The 18,573-nt window shown below is 36.5% G+C and overlaps 1 protein-coding gene across 3 annotated transcripts in view; it reads left to right on the top strand.

The window, feature by feature from the left end:
* Positions 1–17,301, top strand: part of SV2C (synaptic vesicle glycoprotein 2C) — a 101,537-nt gene extending 84,236 nt beyond the window's left edge. For all 3 annotated transcript variants that reach the window (XM_429151.8, XM_046905608.1, XM_046905609.1), the window contains 4 exons: positions 772–905; positions 2,527–2,730; positions 2,947–3,106; positions 9,935–17,301. In XM_429151.8, the coding sequence (XP_429151.3) occupies positions 772–905; positions 2,527–2,730; positions 2,947–3,106; positions 9,935–10,118 (682 nt within the window). In that variant the 3' untranslated portion in view covers positions 10,119–17,301. The remainder of the gene's footprint in view (positions 1–771; positions 906–2,526; positions 2,731–2,946; positions 3,107–9,934) is intronic.
* Positions 17,302–18,573: the final 1,272 nt, after the last annotated feature.

The following is an 18,573-nucleotide window of genomic DNA, read 5'->3' as shown; positions in this document are numbered from 1 at the left end:
CTTTAACTAATGATAACTTTAACTAATGATAACTTGATTGAAAGCCATGATCAAAGACCAAAGAGTTAAATAAAGGTGAGTAGGAACAGGGATGTTCAGAAATAGAAAAAGGTACTGACAATACATTTGTGCATGTCTTATGCAGAAAATAATTGCAGTTATATTCACAGACACAAAGCTAGGAAACCAATCCTTTCATCTAGATATCTAGCTGTATAAATTGCCAGTGTAATTGTTGTGATAATGGTAAACCAGTCTGTAAAACCATTTTTAAAACCTTAAACCAGTACATACTGGATTTGAGCTTCACACGCTCCTCTGTATTTTTGTAGAGAAATAGAGGTTCTTTCAAAAATTCTTTCTTTCAACTCTTTAGTAACAGCAGGTGCTTGTTTGTCCCAAGAGACTGGATTTGTGGTGTTTGAGATCCTGATTTTTGGCTGTAATGTTAAATTGCAAGTACTGTTCCTTTTACAAGACTGTTGCACAGATGTCATGACATAACTGAAATATTCTCATAGAAATACATTCACTTGTTATGGCCAGCAGCTATGTGCAGCTATGTACTTTATTAGTGCTTTTTCTGAAAGAGAGTATTCCAGAGTCAGCTAAACATTTATTGCATCTCCTGAGTCTCATTAAGTAATCATTGTTTCTGGAGGTGAGATTCTTCAGAAGGATACCATTAAATCTGTGTAACTGCCTCAACTTGACCTGTTGCTGTTTCTAACCTGTGAAAGGAATCTGATACAAATTATTTGTACTGGATAGGTTTGTTATGATGAAGTTTAAATCGGTAACCTTTGAAGATTCACTTTTTAAGAATTGTGTGTTTGAAGACATAACTTCTATGAATACATACTTCAGGAACTGCACTTTTGTGAATACCACCTTCTACAACACAGGTATTGCATGAAAAACCTGCATTGTTCATCTGCATATTCTCATTTAATTGTTATGATGTGATTATAAATTCTGAATTTCTATTAAGGCATACGGGAAGCCTTCCTGTAGGGAATATGAAGCTATAAAATCAACAGGCCTCACTAAAATAATACCATAAGAGAAAGGATCACACCTCCATTTGAAATATTGCAGGCCTAATACTGACTCAGATAATAAAGTTTTCTTTGATTTTCAACATTCCTAAAGATGTCAAATCTGAAGATGAGAAACTGATTGCTTTAATCAGGTATATTTCATTCTGGCCTAGAAGGACTTGTGGAAGAATATCCTGCCTTCTGTAGCATGGGAGACCAAGTTCAGGATTCATGCTATCTCATAATTTCCAATCTACTAAATATTCTACCAAAATTATTAATATGTGTTTTCACATTTTAAGCAGAGAACTTCTGGTTTTTGTGGTTTTTTTTGTTTTGTTTTGTTTGTTTGTTTGTTTTTCTGTTGTTGGATTTTTTGTGTGGGCTTTTTTTTTTTTTCAATTTTTGTACATTATAAGTACAAGCAGAATCTTGCCAAGTACCTTGTGTTCAGAGATAGACAGCAATTTTAATGCTTTTCTGTAACTCTTGTAATCATATTAGCAACAGAGTTAGGCTTCAGGACAAGCAGTGCCCAGCTTTCTTCATCTGGAAGAAATGTACACTTGAAAAAGGATTTTAGGGCTGATGAAAGGAGAAAAAATAGAAGAGGAAACATAAGGAAAGACCTTCGAAATGTTATTTGAAAAAGAGGGGCCTGAACCAGTGCATGTAGTAATGCATTTGCATTCTCCTTCAGAGATGCATGAGAATGTCACCAATGCCGTGGTAGGGTGGTGACAATCTGATATCAAATCCTAACAGGTTCTGACCGATAGCTTTCAAAATAATTAGCCAGAAGCAGAGCTATTAAAAAATGGAAGTCAGAAATATCAGTGGATTAGAAATATTTAAACAGTCTCAACTTAGGATGAGAATGCAGAGCTCGCAATCAGTGAAACAGTTTGATAAACAAAGAACTAATTGCATCACTTTGTCAGACACGTTTTTAGTACATTTTCTACAGACCATGATTGAGCTGAAAACCAAGCTGTCCTCTCAGAAATGAAAACAAGTTTAATCTGAAATCTGTACGAACATTTCCTTTTAAAAGAACCCAAACTAAGTATGATCTGTTCTATCTGCAAGGTTCTCTCTGAAAGGTATGGAAGTCACAGTTCTGATACCAAACAAGACTGTGGAACAATGGCAATGATGACTAATAAAAACATGCAGAAATCCAGTGCTTTTTCTGCAAGACCATTCTGTCAAGAGAGGCCCAAACCAAATGTAGTCCAAACAGAATTGAAATATTTTTATATAATTGACCTAATTCAGGGTCTCTGTTGACCTCTTTACAACCTTTGCATATTTTTCTATTAAGATAAAAGGCTATCAAACTTAGCAGTGGTAGCTAATGCCATTTTTTGAAGCAGTAAAATCTCTTAGTTGTCCTTGAAGTTGTCTAAACTTGCAATGTTTTGAATAAAAAGGTGCACATGGAGGCAACTGTTAGCTGAAAACATTTTTTTTCCTCTTTCCACAGATTTCGAGCAATATAAATTTGTTGACAGTGATTTTATAAATTGCACATTTTTTCACATCAGGACAGGATGCCAGATTTCTTTTGATGACGACTATAGTGCCTACTGGATTTATTTTGTTAATTTTCTGGGAACGCTGGCAGTGTTACCAGGGAACATTGTGTCTGCTCTTCTGATGGACAGAATTGGACGTTTAACAATGCTAGGTATGGACTTTACTTCAAAACAGGAAAAATCCCCAAACCCAAAGCTTTTCTCACAAAGTGACATTTTATCTTTTTAAAGTATATTTCTTTAGTTTTTAACTCAAGTATATGAGACATTCATCTTGCTACATTGTGTGAATAAAATCTTAGACAAAGCAAAGAAAAATCATTCTTTCAAGTACAGTTCCATTCTTTTTTTTTCCACCTTGTACATAGGTGGTTCCATGGTTCTCTCTGGCATAAGCTGTTTTTTCCTGTGGTTTGGGACCAGTGAATCCATGATGATAGGTATGCTGTGCCTCTACAATGGCCTCACCATCTCAGCCTGGAACTCTCTTGATGTCATTACTGTAGAGCTGTATCCTACAGACAGGAGGTATGTAAAGATACTTCTCTTTTAACCTTGCTATGAGCAGGTATGGTAAGGATAAATGGCTATGTATGAGCTTTACAGCAATAGTAGTTTTGGATGGACTAAAATCATAGTTTGTCTTAAGAATAATAAGGAGAAAAAAAAAGATTTTTAAGTTAATACCACCTAATCAGGAAAATAGTGCAAATAGGCTGAGACATTTTCTTTGTTCTTCCTTGGGGGGTAGAAAAAAAAAAAAAGTAAAACTTTCCAGTTTTCTGCCAAATCACAGCATGTCTCTTCTCTTATCGCTGTGCTATTTCTTACGTCACTCAGAGGAAGTTTCAAATATAGTGAAAAAAATTTTCAGAAGATTATAAATGCTGGGTGACTTACTGGCAAGTCTGTTTGTCAACACTGATGTAACTGATGTAACTGATGTTGGCATTATCCTTTAAGGGAGGAAAACTGTAGACCGGTTGAATATGTTTTCCTTTCATTTCTATTTTCAAAGAACATGTGCCTCTTCATAGAAGAAATTAATATCCATTGTTTTTGTTACATCAAAACAACTACATTAGGCTACTCATGAATCCAAAACACCATGACTTAATAGTAAGCACTACTAGTTTTAGTACCTCAGGGAAGCTCCTTCTGCAAGAGCTATTTAATCAGACAAATGTTATGGTATAATTCTAATAAATATCCTTCATAAGTAGTTACTTTATTGGCATTCCTGAGCATAGCAGACACAAGCATTTTCTTAAAATGAAATAAAGAAAAATAATTGGAAAACCCATTGGTATTAATGGAAGAAAGATAATTCATCACTACTAGGAATGATTAAAACTACATTACTGGTTTTTATTCTAGGGTACCTGTTAGTAGCTAGTGGTTGTTTTTAATAGCTGCTGCAAGATACAGGATTGTAGTAATTTTTTCCATGTTTTTCTTTTTTAATAACCTTACACGTGCAATAATAACTGTATGGAACCCTAATTCAAAAATACACTGGTAGCCGAATCGTTGGGATATTTTTTGCAACAGATCAGATAGAAAGCTTATCACTTTATATTATCAGTGTAAACAGACTGATAGGCCAAATCTACCCGATCCAGGAAAATCATTGCTGTCATAAACTGAAGGTGAGTTTTCTAAAAGTTCTGGTTCCATCATGGCCATTTTTTACCTAGTGGAATTACAAGGAAATGAACAATTCTGGAAGTCTGTTCCTACCCATGACTTTTCAGACTGGGGCAAAGATGCTCACTGAATTTCTGTTTTACTATTCCAGCATATACTTTTTCTTTACTCTCAACCAATGAAATGATCACAAAGCAGTTGTAGACTGCAGCTGGAAGATGGTCTAGAAGAAACATGTGTGAAAGAAGGGCAGTTCATGTTAACATGCACAGGAGACTGAGCAACCCCTACTTTTCCTTATACATAACCCTCCTTGGAAACCAGCCAGCTGCCAAGATACTGGGGGTTAGCCAGTGTCATGCAGGCTATTACAGAAGGTGTTTCACAGATCATACTCCAAATAATTTACAAGAGACTGTACTAGCTTTCTAACAGATAGGGATTTGGTGAGCAATTTGGAAATACATGCTGTTTGTGATATACAGAACACGCTTTTGTTTCCTCTTCATCATCTGCCCACAAAGCAGATTTAAGTTTGCTTTAAGATCTTAAGAGATTTGAATTCCATACGCATTCAAAATCACCTGCATCTGTATTTATTTTAAATATGTCTGGATATGAAGCAGTTCAGTTGTTTGTCCTAAGTTCTTGATAAGTATATAGTTGGAGAAGGGATAGAAAACAACACTTGTGAGGAGTGGCTGAGGGGATTATGACTCTTAAGTCTGAAGAAGAGGCTTCTGAGGGAAGATGTTGCTTGCTGAAACTCTCTGAGAAGAGGCTGTAGCAAGGTGGGTGCGGGCCTCTTTTCTCAAGTTACAAGTAATAGGATGCAAGGAAATGGCCTCAAGTTGAGCCAGGGAAGGTTTAGATTGGACATCAGGAAGAATTTCTTCACAGATTAGGAGGTTAAGCACTGTAACAGGCTGCCCAGAAAAGTGGTGGAATCCCCATCCCTGGAGGTATTTAAGAGAAGTGCAGACATGACACTCAAAGGGCATGGTTTAGTGGCAGGACTTGGTACGTCTGGCTGAGGGTTGAACCTAATTATCTTGAAGGTCTTTTCCAACTTAGATGTTTCTATTATCTATATTTTATGACATTGTAACATAATTTTAGCTTGTAAGTTCTTTATAAACCCTGAGTTGATTTCCACAATGGCTAAAATAAGAGTCTTCAAGATTGTAAACATGTTGAGTGGTTTTCAGACAGATGAAAAAGTTGTGTTAGAAGGTAGAAGATATATTACAAATATAAGTCATAGGTAGGTTTCACATTTCCAGTTAAAAAACACTTGGTAGTATTGAAAGATTAACATATGACATTATTTAATGTGTTAGGTACTTTTCAATACACAGATTTTAAAGCACACCAGTGATGAGAAGCCACAAATAAGCCAATTTCTAGTAAGCAAGAAGTTTATTCAAGCTGCAGTATTACCTCATGGGTTGTCTCATCTTTTATCTCATCTTTTGTGTTCTCTTCTTAATGGTCTATGCTTTTCTGGATTGACCGTCAACAGATTCTGAAGTCTTTGGTCTGTTGTAGCCCCCTTGAGAGCCAAACCATATTGTCCCATAGCACTGAAAGCCCTGCTCTAAAGCAGAATTATTAAACTTCTTGTGAACAGTTTTGTGTAGAGTGAGTTTCTTCTCTTTGGCAATGGAGTGATTGTCTACTCTGCTGTAAGCTTTCTGTATTTTCAGAGTGCTCCTTTGAAAAGAGAGGAAGCAGAAATTTTGGCACTGAGGAGAAAGATAATGCTGCCAAAACTGACTTTAGATGCCAGATTTGTCACCTGTAGGACCTGGTATCACAGTCCCTTAGCATTTTAGAAGAGGGAATGGGCTCAGAGTATAACTTTCACTGTAGCTATAAGTATTCAACACTTCAGCAACACAAACTTGAAGGTGCTAAGCTGAGCAGCCAGAAAATGTGAAATGCATATTAATGATTATTTAGTTAGCTTAAATGAATTGCTAGCATCATATAGAAATTCTGTGGCAGAAACAGGGATTGTGTACTTTCTTCTGAGAGCACTCAGCTACCTTATCTTTGAGACTCTGCTTTTTCATCATACAGACCCAACCCAACAGTACCCCTTCCAACTTCTGTAACATGTGAGGAAAATCAAGTGTCCTTCACTACATGATTCATGTTTTATCCCTCAAGCTGTCTTTGTTCTGCACATTGGCAGAGTGATGTGGAAAAAGAAAAATATTGTAGGATGAGGTAATTATAGATTGTGCTGTAACGTGTGTGCCCAAGGGGCTTGAAGTAACATTGCATATTTTCCTAGCTCTGCCCGAAATGCAAATACGAATAGAAGGGAGTTAAAATTTTCTGAAAAAGTAACATTTAGAAGATTGTTATCACTTTAAAATGCAATCATTTTATTCATATGAATGTACACTGTTTTCTTGTGAGCTAATTTGGGAAGCAGTAACTTTATAAGCCAAGACTCCAGGTCCAGGAATGGACACTACAAATAAATTGAAATCTTGTATCTCCCACAAAGTAAATCAAGGTCAGACTGCATCAGATAACCAACAATTCATCAGTTTTATGAAGGCTGCCAGACATCTGGGTTTGAATCATGGCCAGGAATATTTAGAATTCAAGATGTGCTATAAAATGATTTCATCCTGTTTTGCCTGCTTTTTTTATACCTCTGAAAGAAGTTCATAAGAGTTTGGTCATGATTAAGAATTAAGTCACCTATCTTCAGTTCATTATATTTATCTTTTTCTTCCCTTCTGAAGTCCTGAGAATCTATCCCAAGAGAAATAAACCCTATTCTCAAACTGTCTTAAGTCCAACTTTTTATTGTTCTGGTTGTCAGAAGAGAAGTCTTCTTTTCATTTGAGTCATAACAGCAGTCATTAATCTACTGTAGACTGCTTGGCAGCTATTTTCTACTGCCATCCTGTGGAAGTGGTTCAACTGCACATTGCTGAAATTGAAAGGTGGTATTTTTGAGGTAAGAAATGCTGCACCAATGCAGTTCCTTAGGCAATGGTAAGGGAAGAAGGTACATTACCTAGTTTTATTTGCACACTAAATGCTGTAATTGGTAAGCCAGTGATATGCATCTGTGTACTGATTTTTAAAAGATTGAAAAATGTTTTATCAGTAGAAAATCATCAATAGCACATTCAGAAACTCATTGTTTTTGTAACATTTGCGTATTATCAACTCCCACAAAAATGCTATTCTGAGTCTATTGTAAAGTGGTGGGTAGGTTCAGCACTAGCTCTGGCAAGAAGGATATCAAATGCCCATGTTATGTATATTCAGTAGTACTCTACTGCAGGAAAATGAAGTTTTGAGGTGCTCCATACGCAATGGAAAAGTGATTTCAAACTATTTTGTTTAGGCATACAAGCACCTGGTCTAAGAAGGAGCATACATGGCAACGAGGAAGCAATCTCTTTTAATCTAAAGGCTTGGATAATCCTTCTATTTTTAATTTTGGATTCTTGCCATTTGTTATGTGGGGCTTGGGTGAAAGGAAGCTCAGTGTTTTTCTTTGTCTCAGCTTTCCCACCATCTGACATAAAATACATTTGGTAAAATTCTTTTTCTCTAACACTTAGCTTTCTACCAGACCTGACATTTTTACAGAACTTTCATGTTTTTCTTTAATATTAATACTAAAATATCTCTATCTGTTTTGTTTTTAACCTTTTTCTCCCTGTTTGTGATAAAGTCTTGGTTGGAACTTGATGGTCTTTGAGGTCCCTTCTAACAAAAGCCATTCTATGATTCTATGAAGTCTTACTCACCACAGCCTTTCCTCTGCCTGTTCCTCCTTCCTATCTCCACTCTCTGTCACCCTAGAAGATGTTTCAGTTAGGAGCTGCTGACCTGTTAGGAGCTTCTCCCCTTTCTGGACCACTTCCTCCAGGTACTCTTCTGATACTGAGCTTTGTCTGGCCTGGAGGTACCAACATGTCTGCGATAGACACTTGATAACAGGCTTTGAAAGTATACTTACCTCAGAAGCGTGGTTCTTCTCTACTTCCTTCAGCACATCTCCCACTGCTCCTTTGAACTATTTCCCCAAAAGCCTTAATCATTCCTCCTCTGAGGAAAGGATTTTCAAGGAATTGCTGCAAATGTGTCCCTTGCAAGAAGGTTCTCAAGCAAGACTTAAAAAGTCGTGTGCTTTCAGACAGATCTTGCGGGGTACACCACCCTACAGCAGAGCACATCAGTTTGAAGATGATGACCTCTAAAAGATGATGACCTCTAAAAGAAAATCTTTTGGAATGTAATATAAACTAGTCTTCATTAATATGTCTTAATTCTACCCTGCAAAGATCCTCCTAACTAAACCAAGAATTTGACAACGTACTGTTACTTTAAATGATTCTGAAGTTGAAGAAAAGACAAACTGGTGACATGATGACTGCGGACATATGCATTGTTTGCTTGAGGAAGTTTCCTCTCTTGCTAGGTTTACTTTTTCAAACTTAAAAACAACAACAACAAAAAAGAATGTTTCTGTAAAGAATCTTGATAAACCACTCAGTTGTAACCTAGATATCAGTTGGAAGCAAGTCTGTCTGCTTCAGGTTGATTCTCTGGGATGGTCTTAAGGGTCTGCAGTAGCAGACATTTGTGATATATATACCTCCTAGGATTACATAGCATATGAGTAGAGGATTTCCATTTCTTTACATAGTCTCAGTATAATAGCTAGCTAACCATTTAGTCACTCGATCCATTAGTATTTATGTTAATATTTTCTATTTAGACTGGAGGTTTTTTTCCTTCTAATAGCAATGCTTAATATTAACAATGTGGAAATATGATTTTCTAAAAAAAAGCTTCTGTCCTCCTGAGTGCTATTATTTTGTCCCAGTGAGCACAGTGTGAGCTCCACGTATTCCTTCTCCCTTTCACTTCTTAAGATTTGAGAAATGTTAGAGATTCTACCATTGTACAGATGATCTTGTTAGAACATCTTTTCTAGGACAAGATTATTCTTGCAACAGTGAATCATGCAGTCATGTCACAACACATATTATTAAATTGATAGCACTTTGCATAATACATTTACAGACTTGCGACCAAATATGATTAAAATCACACTCTATAAAGCAAAAGCCCTGCTGAGTTGCCCATACTATGCTTTCTGTTAATAATCTATTTCCTTCCCCTTTTTTCAGAAGATTCTCAAGGGCCTCCTGTACCAAACAAGGTTTTTTCAAAGCCTCATGCTCCTTGCTCTTAAGAGATAGCTAATCATTATTATTACAGCCTTTTGAAAAAGTACTCACTGAATGTGTGTACTACCTATAAGAAATCCATTTCTGTTCAGTACCCCATGATGCTCATCCTTCTGTTTTAGTAACCTCTTTCCAAATAGCTCTTGAAAGGCTTCCAACCTTCTGCCTACCAACCCAGCTGGTAGATGTTACTGAATTTGCAGCTGCAGGTTTTGCTATTGTGTAAAAGTACAAAGTCATTATTTCCCCCATTTTGATTTCTGGAGGGCAGAATAAATTTGTCTCCATAAAATGCTGCCGCAGTAGAAACAGGATTTCACATTAAAAAAGATCAGGTACAGATTCCTTGCTGACATTACTTCTATGCAATGTATTAAGCCTATACTGATTTATTCCACTCAAGATTTGTTTCAAAAGCTTTTAATCTTACATACACACTTAAATTTATTCTATTTTTTTTTTTTTTTTCTTTTAGGGCAACCAGCTTTGGCTTTTTGAACGCACTATGCAAAGCAGCAGCTGTACTTGGAAACTTGATATTTGGTTCCCTTGTTGGTATCACCAAAGCAATCCCTATTCTCCTTGCTTCTACTGTTCTAGTATGTGGAGGTCTGGTAGGACTTCGACTTCCTGACACAAGAACGCAGGTGTTGATGTAACAGGAAAAAGCCATTTACTGTTTCTTTCTTTCTTTCTACAAATGTCAGCTCTCCTGTTTGGTGGTGCAAAGGCTTCAGATTATTAATGCTTAGTTGAGTGTTCGGATGGCAGAAACCAAACACAGGTGTGTGGAGTGGCAGAAATCTAAAAATGACTCTGAAAATTTTAGATTTCTCTTCCATTTGCTTGCATACTTTGCTATTTAAAACCATTTCACTTAACTTCAAACAGCAAGGCTACCTCCAAAAACACTTCCAATGGCATGTTCAGGAAGATAAAAACCATACTGATAATTTGATACTTTAAATGCAAGCAGTCATATTTCTTAAAAACACATGCTAAATTTGGCCTTGGCCCTATTATCTCTTGTAGCAGTGCAAGTCAGTTACTTAGCAGAGAATCTTGTATGTATCAGTGCATGCAGCAGTAATGGGGAATCTGTGCAGACTGCATCAGTACAGAAAATACTGACCTTCCATAGCGAAGCTTACTAATAAAAACTTCTACATTTTAAACCAGAGGCCTGGACAAAAACGTCAGTGCCTCTTCACTGGGAAATGGCTTTAGGTAGATTCAATCTAAAGCAAAGCTTACCAGCTACACCCCATATTTGTTGAGAAGAAGGCAACAGCTGTTGTGGGGAGATGAAAGGCCCAACATGAGGTAGGATAATGAGATTAATAAAATAAGCACTTTCACTCTTCAGTGCTAGTCCTCCAGGAAAAAAAAAAAAAAAAGTTTTCTTCTAATTTGTGGCATCTGGAGTATTTTTGTCATTTTAAAACAGAGAACGTATCTTATTCCAGATGGGAGTCAATGCAAAATACAGTATTTACACTATTGCAAGTATGAATCAAAGAAAAATCAAGCCAATGAACTGTATAAAGAGCGAGATGCTGTCAGAAAAGTTTGCTTGGTATTTACATTTTTGTTTGAAATTTACACTTCAAATACAAGTTTTGTCAGTGGATACCACCTACTAAATTTAATCAGCTCATAACTTCAGCATAATCTAATTAAAATTTCTCAAAACTTTTTTTTTTATATTAAAACAAAGAAAAGTAATGATAAAAACACCTGAATTAATTTCATAGCTTATACACTCCCTCATGTAACCATTTACTCATGATTTTTAATATCCTTGCGATACATTAGTGTATAATGCTAATAGCTCTCTGAAAAGCCATTAAGAAAAAAACAATGTCAAGGCTGCAGGGATTATTCATAAGACCAAATGTAAGTATGGCAAGTAAATTGTAATAAATGACCTTCTTATTAGGCATATGCTATGAATTGTTTCAGATCGCAATAAAACCATCCCCATCAGTTCTACTGCCCTGTAAAACACTATCAGATCTCTTTAAAATGTTAGCATTCAAACTTAAATGTAGATACAGTGGATAAAGGGAGAAGACTCCCTTGATTCCAGAAATTGGCTTTGCTTTCAGTGAAACAAAGACCATTTGTTCAGCTGATGACCTAGCTATATTTTCAGTTTTCAAAGAATAACTTTCATATACATCATAAGGGAAAATTTATCAGTGCTTTTTTTAATTATGTCTCACTGCTTTTATTAGGTGACTGAATAATTGCCAAAGAAATCAGGCTTTCAGATAAGGTCTGTATAGTAAGATGGATTTTTTTATGATTTTTTATTTCTCTTGTGTGGGAAGTAGTAGCATCTGTCCCTGCATTTTGTCAATTGTCATCTTAGTTATTTTGAAAAAGTAAGTAGAAGATGGCCCAAACAAGGCCATCCGTTACATTTAAAGTTCACTGCTTGATTTACTGAATATAGAGGTTTCAGTTTTGAACTAATTCTTCTGCATTGTAACACCAGAAAATGAGCCCAAGATGGGGTTTCTGCTGCTAACAAATGAGTAAAGTGGCTGAATTAAAAGAACAACAGTACCAAAAACTCATGGCCATTTTTTTGATGTTGATAATTGTATAGCAAAAAAATTTATTGTTTATTTTACAATATAAACAGTCCAAACTTCCCAGATAAAATATTTTATAATTAGGTCTTATTTTAACATATATTTTAAATTTCTAAAATATATTTCAGAAAGAGGAAGAGGAATTATTTTTCACCCAGTTCCACGGTAAGAATAAAATTCTGGCCTTAGAATAGCATCTGTGGCTTTTGTCCACTAGTCAGAATCCTTATAGTATTTCAAGTCTATCTTTCTTCACAAGAATTATACTTGCTTTTGGCTGTATTTCTCTGTGCCATTCATTAGTTACTTGTGCCCACTTCCTTGTATTTTCTCCACATCTTATTTGAAATCTGAAGCCTCTGTTACATGTCTGGAGTGAACCTCAACAGCAGTGATAAAAAATTACACTGTCTTGTTATGCACTGTACTCTTCAAATTCTATCCAATTCTGTATGTAACACTGAAGAACATCCAGACCATGCCATATGATCATTGTGAAGGAAATGGGCCATAGGACGATAAGATTCAACTTTTGAGGGTTCTGGATAAACGTTAATGCACTAAAATCTCATCACTTTAGAAATTATGCTGTTTGCAGTGCTGGTTCTTGTCCTAAATCTTGGCCACACAGTAAGTATATAATTAAGCCTGAATTTAGTGAAGTGAGAAGCCTGAGATCCTGTTTAGAACATAGAAATAGCAGGGATGAGTAAAAACAAAGAAAGTAACCAACACATGGAACTTGCCTGGTCTGGGATTAGAGGGAATGATCTGAAGTAGGAAAACGAAAAAGGAGAACAGTGTGTAGAAGAAAGGTGAAAAAGTAAGCAAAAGAGAAGAGCAATGCAGAAGTCCACAGATATTTCCTACATATTCAACAAAAGCTAAAGCTAGAAATCTTCCTAGCTGGTGAGCCAGTTGGCTCAACGTATTTGAAACTGTGTGAGCCAGCATGACAGCTGTTCGCACAGTTAAGTGGTTTGGTGTTGAATGCAGTGAAGACCTATCCCATGAAGACAAAAGGAGGGAATGCAACTTCAAACTATTAGTACTTGGTTAAATACTTATAATCCACAATTTGGAATGGAAAAAAAAAAAAAAAAGATCCGGACACAAATATTACTTAGGTTATACGCGGAAGTGGTTTCTCTCATCTTTAATGAATTTGTCTTTTTTGCAGCTTCCAAAGTGATCTCAGGTAATAAATATTGGACAGTATGAATTTTGCTTCCTTTCTAACCCCATTCATCTATATCTCACGCAAAGAGTCACATAGTGGTCAGTGTAGATTCCTGATGAACCTATAATTAAGAGGTCATTTGCATATATTTTCAAAAGAGAATAAAATATACTGCCTTACATGGCAACAAAACTGCTGCACACACACAGAAAATCCAACTTATCAGTGTTTGTTTATCAGAGCTACCAGACATACATACGCTGCTTCTTTGTACATTTTGGCTGAGTACAGACTCCTAACAATGCAACTAGGAGTATGTTCTTATGGTCTTCTTCCCTCCTGCTTGAATTTAGCTGATGACCTTCCAAAGGTCTGTACTACAATTCTAGCCAGAGATAAAGCATTAGACCTCCTTCCTGATGGGTACACTAGTCCATTATCCTCCTAGAAAAGTAGAGCATCGTATGACTGCAAAGTCGGTTTTTGCTCTTTCTTCTTGTATTATTCCATTCCTTTCATCCCAAATTGTTTTTCCTACCAGAGCACCAACTTTAAAGAACTAAAACCCACTGCTCATGGCCTCACTCACTTCTGACTTTATGGTAACAGTCAGTAATGTGGTTTGACACACAGCTTTGGAATTTTAAACCAAGATGGAAAACAAAGTCCTTCAGACAATCTCACTTTTTTGAAGGACCAAGACTACACATTTCTCTACACATCTATCTGAGGCCTCTAGTATATAGTTACCTATTGCAGGCCAGCATCTCCGGAAATGATTCAACCTAGCATCAAATTGAAAAAACGGTCAGCCAGGCTCGTTTTGCCTTTTTCTTGTTTCTGATGTGCTAAATCACTGCATTAAAGCATGAATGTGCGTGAAGATCTATGTAATAATCTTACAGTACTAGAGTAGTATTAAATATTGAAGTATCCTTCCTTTGCAGGAAGTAGCAGGATATTCACCATGGCAACAAAAATAAAGAATGTAGGTAACAGTAACTGATTTTTAAAAATTTAGCATTGCTTGGTTAAGCATTAGAAGAAATCATATGAGGCTGGTTTCAGCATACAGACTAATTGCAGGCTGAGAGAGAGTAAGTAAAAGTAAAAGAGACCTGCAGGCAGCTTTACCAGTAGGTGTTTTCTGCTTAATTCAAGCCCTGAGTAGAGTTCCAGATTTACTGACTGTGCTAATTCCACATCACCACTTGATCCCTCTCTTGCTTCCAAACTGTACGCAAAAGCCTGCCTTTTCATGCTGTGTTTTCTGAACTAAGAGCACTGAAGAGTATTAATTCAGGCAAATACTCTGTATTTTACAGTGAGGTTAATGAACAAGAAGGCAGGAAATGCAGAGGAAAAACAGTCTTTCAAACTTACTTGATTCTGGAGTATGATTACTGAACATATGTTTTCTTTCAAGACTGTGGAGGAAATGGAGCATTTCTGTTTTCACTTCTTGTGTCTTTAACTCCCTGATTGCAAGGATTCATTTTTAATCTTCTGATTGAATTTTCAATTACATTTCCAGGTTACCAAGTAAGAAACATGGCTTGTAGCTTGTACTAGCATGATAATGTCTTGTTTAGGTAAAGAGATATGACTGGATGTAAACATCCCTCTCTGACTAATGAAGATCTTTTTAAAACTTAATGATGGGATAAAGGGCTCAAGTCAAGCACACAGAGAATGTATATACGGGGAACTGAGGGCTATGCTGTATTTCTAAGAACTGGAATCAGAAGTAGTGCTTCAAGAGCAGGAGTAGACTCCATCACTACTCCATCACTATAGAAAAAGAAAAAATAAGAACATATTTCCTTAGCTAAGTGCACAAACAAGAAGATTCTTCTGTATTTCCACTCACTGCACTGCAAGAGCAGCAGGAGGTAAACAAGGTCCATTCTGAGAGCACACTCTTCTTTCTATTAGTTCTGTTCATTTCCTCATGCAAAACCCTTTACTTATCCATGCACAATACTCATCTTAGATGCCAATATTCACCTCACTTGGACTTTAGCTTTCTGCCACTGGAGGAGAAATGGTCTGAAAAGTAAGGTTTGACTTAGCTGTAGCCTTCCACCAGCCTCACTGTGCCAAACAGCGAGACCGTACAAAGGCACTGGTCTTGTTCCAGTGACTAGGAGAAACTCTCAGATATTTAAGAGCTTTGAGTTTTGTCTTATTCAAATAAAAGTCTTAACAAACTTAATGGGGATCTTAACATGTTAACTTCTGTGTAACATATGAGAAAATGTCTGTGTCTTTCTGTAGTGTATGCTTTTCATTGCTCCTGCATACGTGCCTGATGTTGTTATAGTAATGTGGTTATTCTATTGTTTACTGTTGTTCTTATCAGCAATCTTTGACCAGCCTGGAACAGAGCCATTGCCAGGGTGTCTTTCATTTAATGATTAACATCCCCAGAGATCTACTACAATAGCATTGCAGTATAAATTAATTCCAGCTACAACCTGAGTAAATCCAGGCTGAAAACTGCAGCATATGCACACACACACTGACACAGAGCAGTGAGAGCGGAGAGAGCTCTGTCAAAAGCTCTGTCATACACTGCAGTACTCCTTGCCTGTTTTCAGAACTCTCACTCTGCCTTCTGCTTCTATGCACGTGTTCTGTAGAGCTAAAAAACCTTTAGAGGAAAATGAATATTCCTTTCAGAGGACTTAAAAATGTGTAGTTGCCATAGGGAAGCTGGCTGCTTTAGTAGTAAGAAAAAAACAGCACCGCTTCAAAAAGCGAACATATTAAATACTTAATTGTGTATATTGGCATGTGGGAGTTTACGTTGATGTAAGAGAAATGAGTTCATCTAGCCCTTTTTAATAAACACACATAAAACTATTCATGTTTTAAAAGCCTAGCTTTTCCCTGTGAGTGCAGTGTTTCCCCAAAAATAACAGTCTTTTTAATGGCATCCAGTGGTGCATGTCTAATGTGTCAAACAACTATTTCAGCCATTTTTGAAAGAATGTTATAGTAAAATTTCCCATTAAATCTTTCCATTAATGGATGTACCGCTCTCAAGTGCTTAAAATTGTGACATCTAAATTATACCCCTTACGTGGTCTCAAACATACACCATTTTATTCCACATCTCCTTTTGAGAGTGCCGTTTTCTCTGCAGTATAATAACATGGCAAAAGTCAGGCATTAAAGAAGAGCTCTTTCACATCGGTGCAACTTGTTGGCGTTGTAAGGTTATTGATTTTCTTTAAAACTTGTCAGCATCCCCTAATGTTGAAGAAGAGAAGGGAAAAATGTATTCTATTTATTTATTTATTTACTCGCTTATTTATTTGTGAGCTATTTCCTCCTCCCAACTTCTCCTACCAACCTTTTACCCAAATTGCCGTATGGGAATACAATTTTTCAGGCTGTCTCTATAGTACAAAAGATCAGGTGTGCTAGTGTGCATATGTTGTCAAGAAATTCATAACCATTTCTGACATTCTCAATTTCTTTACGTGAGAAAACATGTAGATATTGTATATGCGGTAGTGGGGCATTTTGAAGTTGAATTCCCATTTGTACGTGTTTAATTTCAGATGTACTGATTTACAACAAGATCTTGGCAATGGTCCTGGCCTCTCTGGTTCTTAATTTCTTTTTTCTTTCCTGCTATGTGTGATCTTCTGTGATGCAGGTTACAGTCATCACTATTGTATATATGTGTTTGCATGTGTGCGCATTGATAAACTCTCTTTTGGAGTTCCAAATCTTTCCTTTTAAGTCCAGCTGGTACACTTGTGAACTCATCTTTCCGGTATACTCCTCTGTGTCAGATCGCCAACTACCAAAATGTTTGACCAAGTGTTTTTATTAAGTACACTGAGGAAAGTTGTATGTATACTTGTGAAAGGGCATGCTGTGTAGCATGACTGTGTACAGTATAAATCTATAAAATGTGGAAGTGTTTATAAATTTATCTGCCAAATATTTATCATCCATGTAACAAATGCAAAGTTATTTAGTGTACATCAGATTAATAAAGGGGCATTTTTTGCTCTACTATATTCAAATAAAGATTTGTTCTCTGCAGTGAATGCATATCAGGTGTGATAATAGCCAGAACGTCATTCTTCGCTACTCACAAAATACCGGAAGCAGTTGTTTTACCTCAGTTGTTTTACCTTCATACTCCTATGGCTCTCTGTTACGTTCTCTTTAGTGCATGTAATAGAGGCAGAACATGCATAGAAAAGAACATGGAACAAGTTAATAATGTAAATGACAACTAAAAAGACAGATCTCAGGTTACTATGGTTGCGGGTGACGAAGTTCTATAGTTAGCCATCTGGGGTTCACATTTTTATGATACATAATTGCACAAAATAAACATCTGGTCACAACATAGCTGCACTGCAAGGCTATGTTATCACCCCAAGAATCTAGTCTAAGTTTGTGTGGAGAGCTTACTGCTGTAAGGTATGATAATCTGTGCATTCAAAAGGCCAGCTGGAATTTATACAATAAATGATGGTTTTACAAGAACTTGGTATCTAACAACAGAAATACAAACAAGAAACACCCCCCCCCCGCCCCCCGAATCTACACATCAACATTAGTTCTTCATTGTATTTGTGCAGTGAGGGCTGCAGAAAAACTTATTTGGTAGCTTTAAAATAAGAAAAAATCTGTCATCTCCATGGTTGGATCAGGAATATATTTGCAAAATGACAATAAACATAATAAAGCACATGAGCTTCTTCATCTATGACCCCACATTTCATCACTGGTAATGACGTGATCTAGGAAACTGTCACCTTCAGCCTTTTATTAGTTCAGTAGGTCCTGATGAACTTACATACACAGTTCTTTCTGTTCCTGTGTGATCATTCACCAATCCAGACAATGTTTCCAGATTCAAAAAGAAGACAAACCTATGTCAGCCTTATCAACTCTTGAGTTATTTTTATTATCCATCAAAGGAGATAGGCTGTGTTACTTCTACTACAGAATGGAAAGTTGCAAAGCATCCCTCAATTATACTGTTCTCTGCTTGAAAAAATACATGTGTATGAATCATTAGCTACAAGAATGAAGTGTAAAATGCCTGCTGAAACTATTTCCACTGTTAGCTGGGCTTCTGATTAGTTTGAGTTCCAATCACATATACCCCAGGCTACAGATCTAACCTTAGTTCTCCCACAGAACTGAACAGTCAAACGACATTTTTATTTTGAAAGCCTAATAAAAGCAGAATTGCATTATTGCAGAACAACAGCAATTTGGCAAGGGGCTAAAATATCTCTGAATTCTGGACTTCACAACAGATTACTTCACGACATATTTAGTTGTGTTTTTCCTTAT

Source organism: Gallus gallus, chromosome Z, assembly GCF_016699485.2.
Source record: "Gallus gallus isolate bGalGal1 chromosome Z, bGalGal1.mat.broiler.GRCg7b, whole genome shotgun sequence".
Taxonomy (NCBI): domain Eukaryota; kingdom Metazoa; phylum Chordata; class Aves; order Galliformes; family Phasianidae; genus Gallus; species Gallus gallus.
Note: the sequence above shows the minus strand (reverse complement) of the source record. Positions and strands in the feature narration are given on the sequence as shown.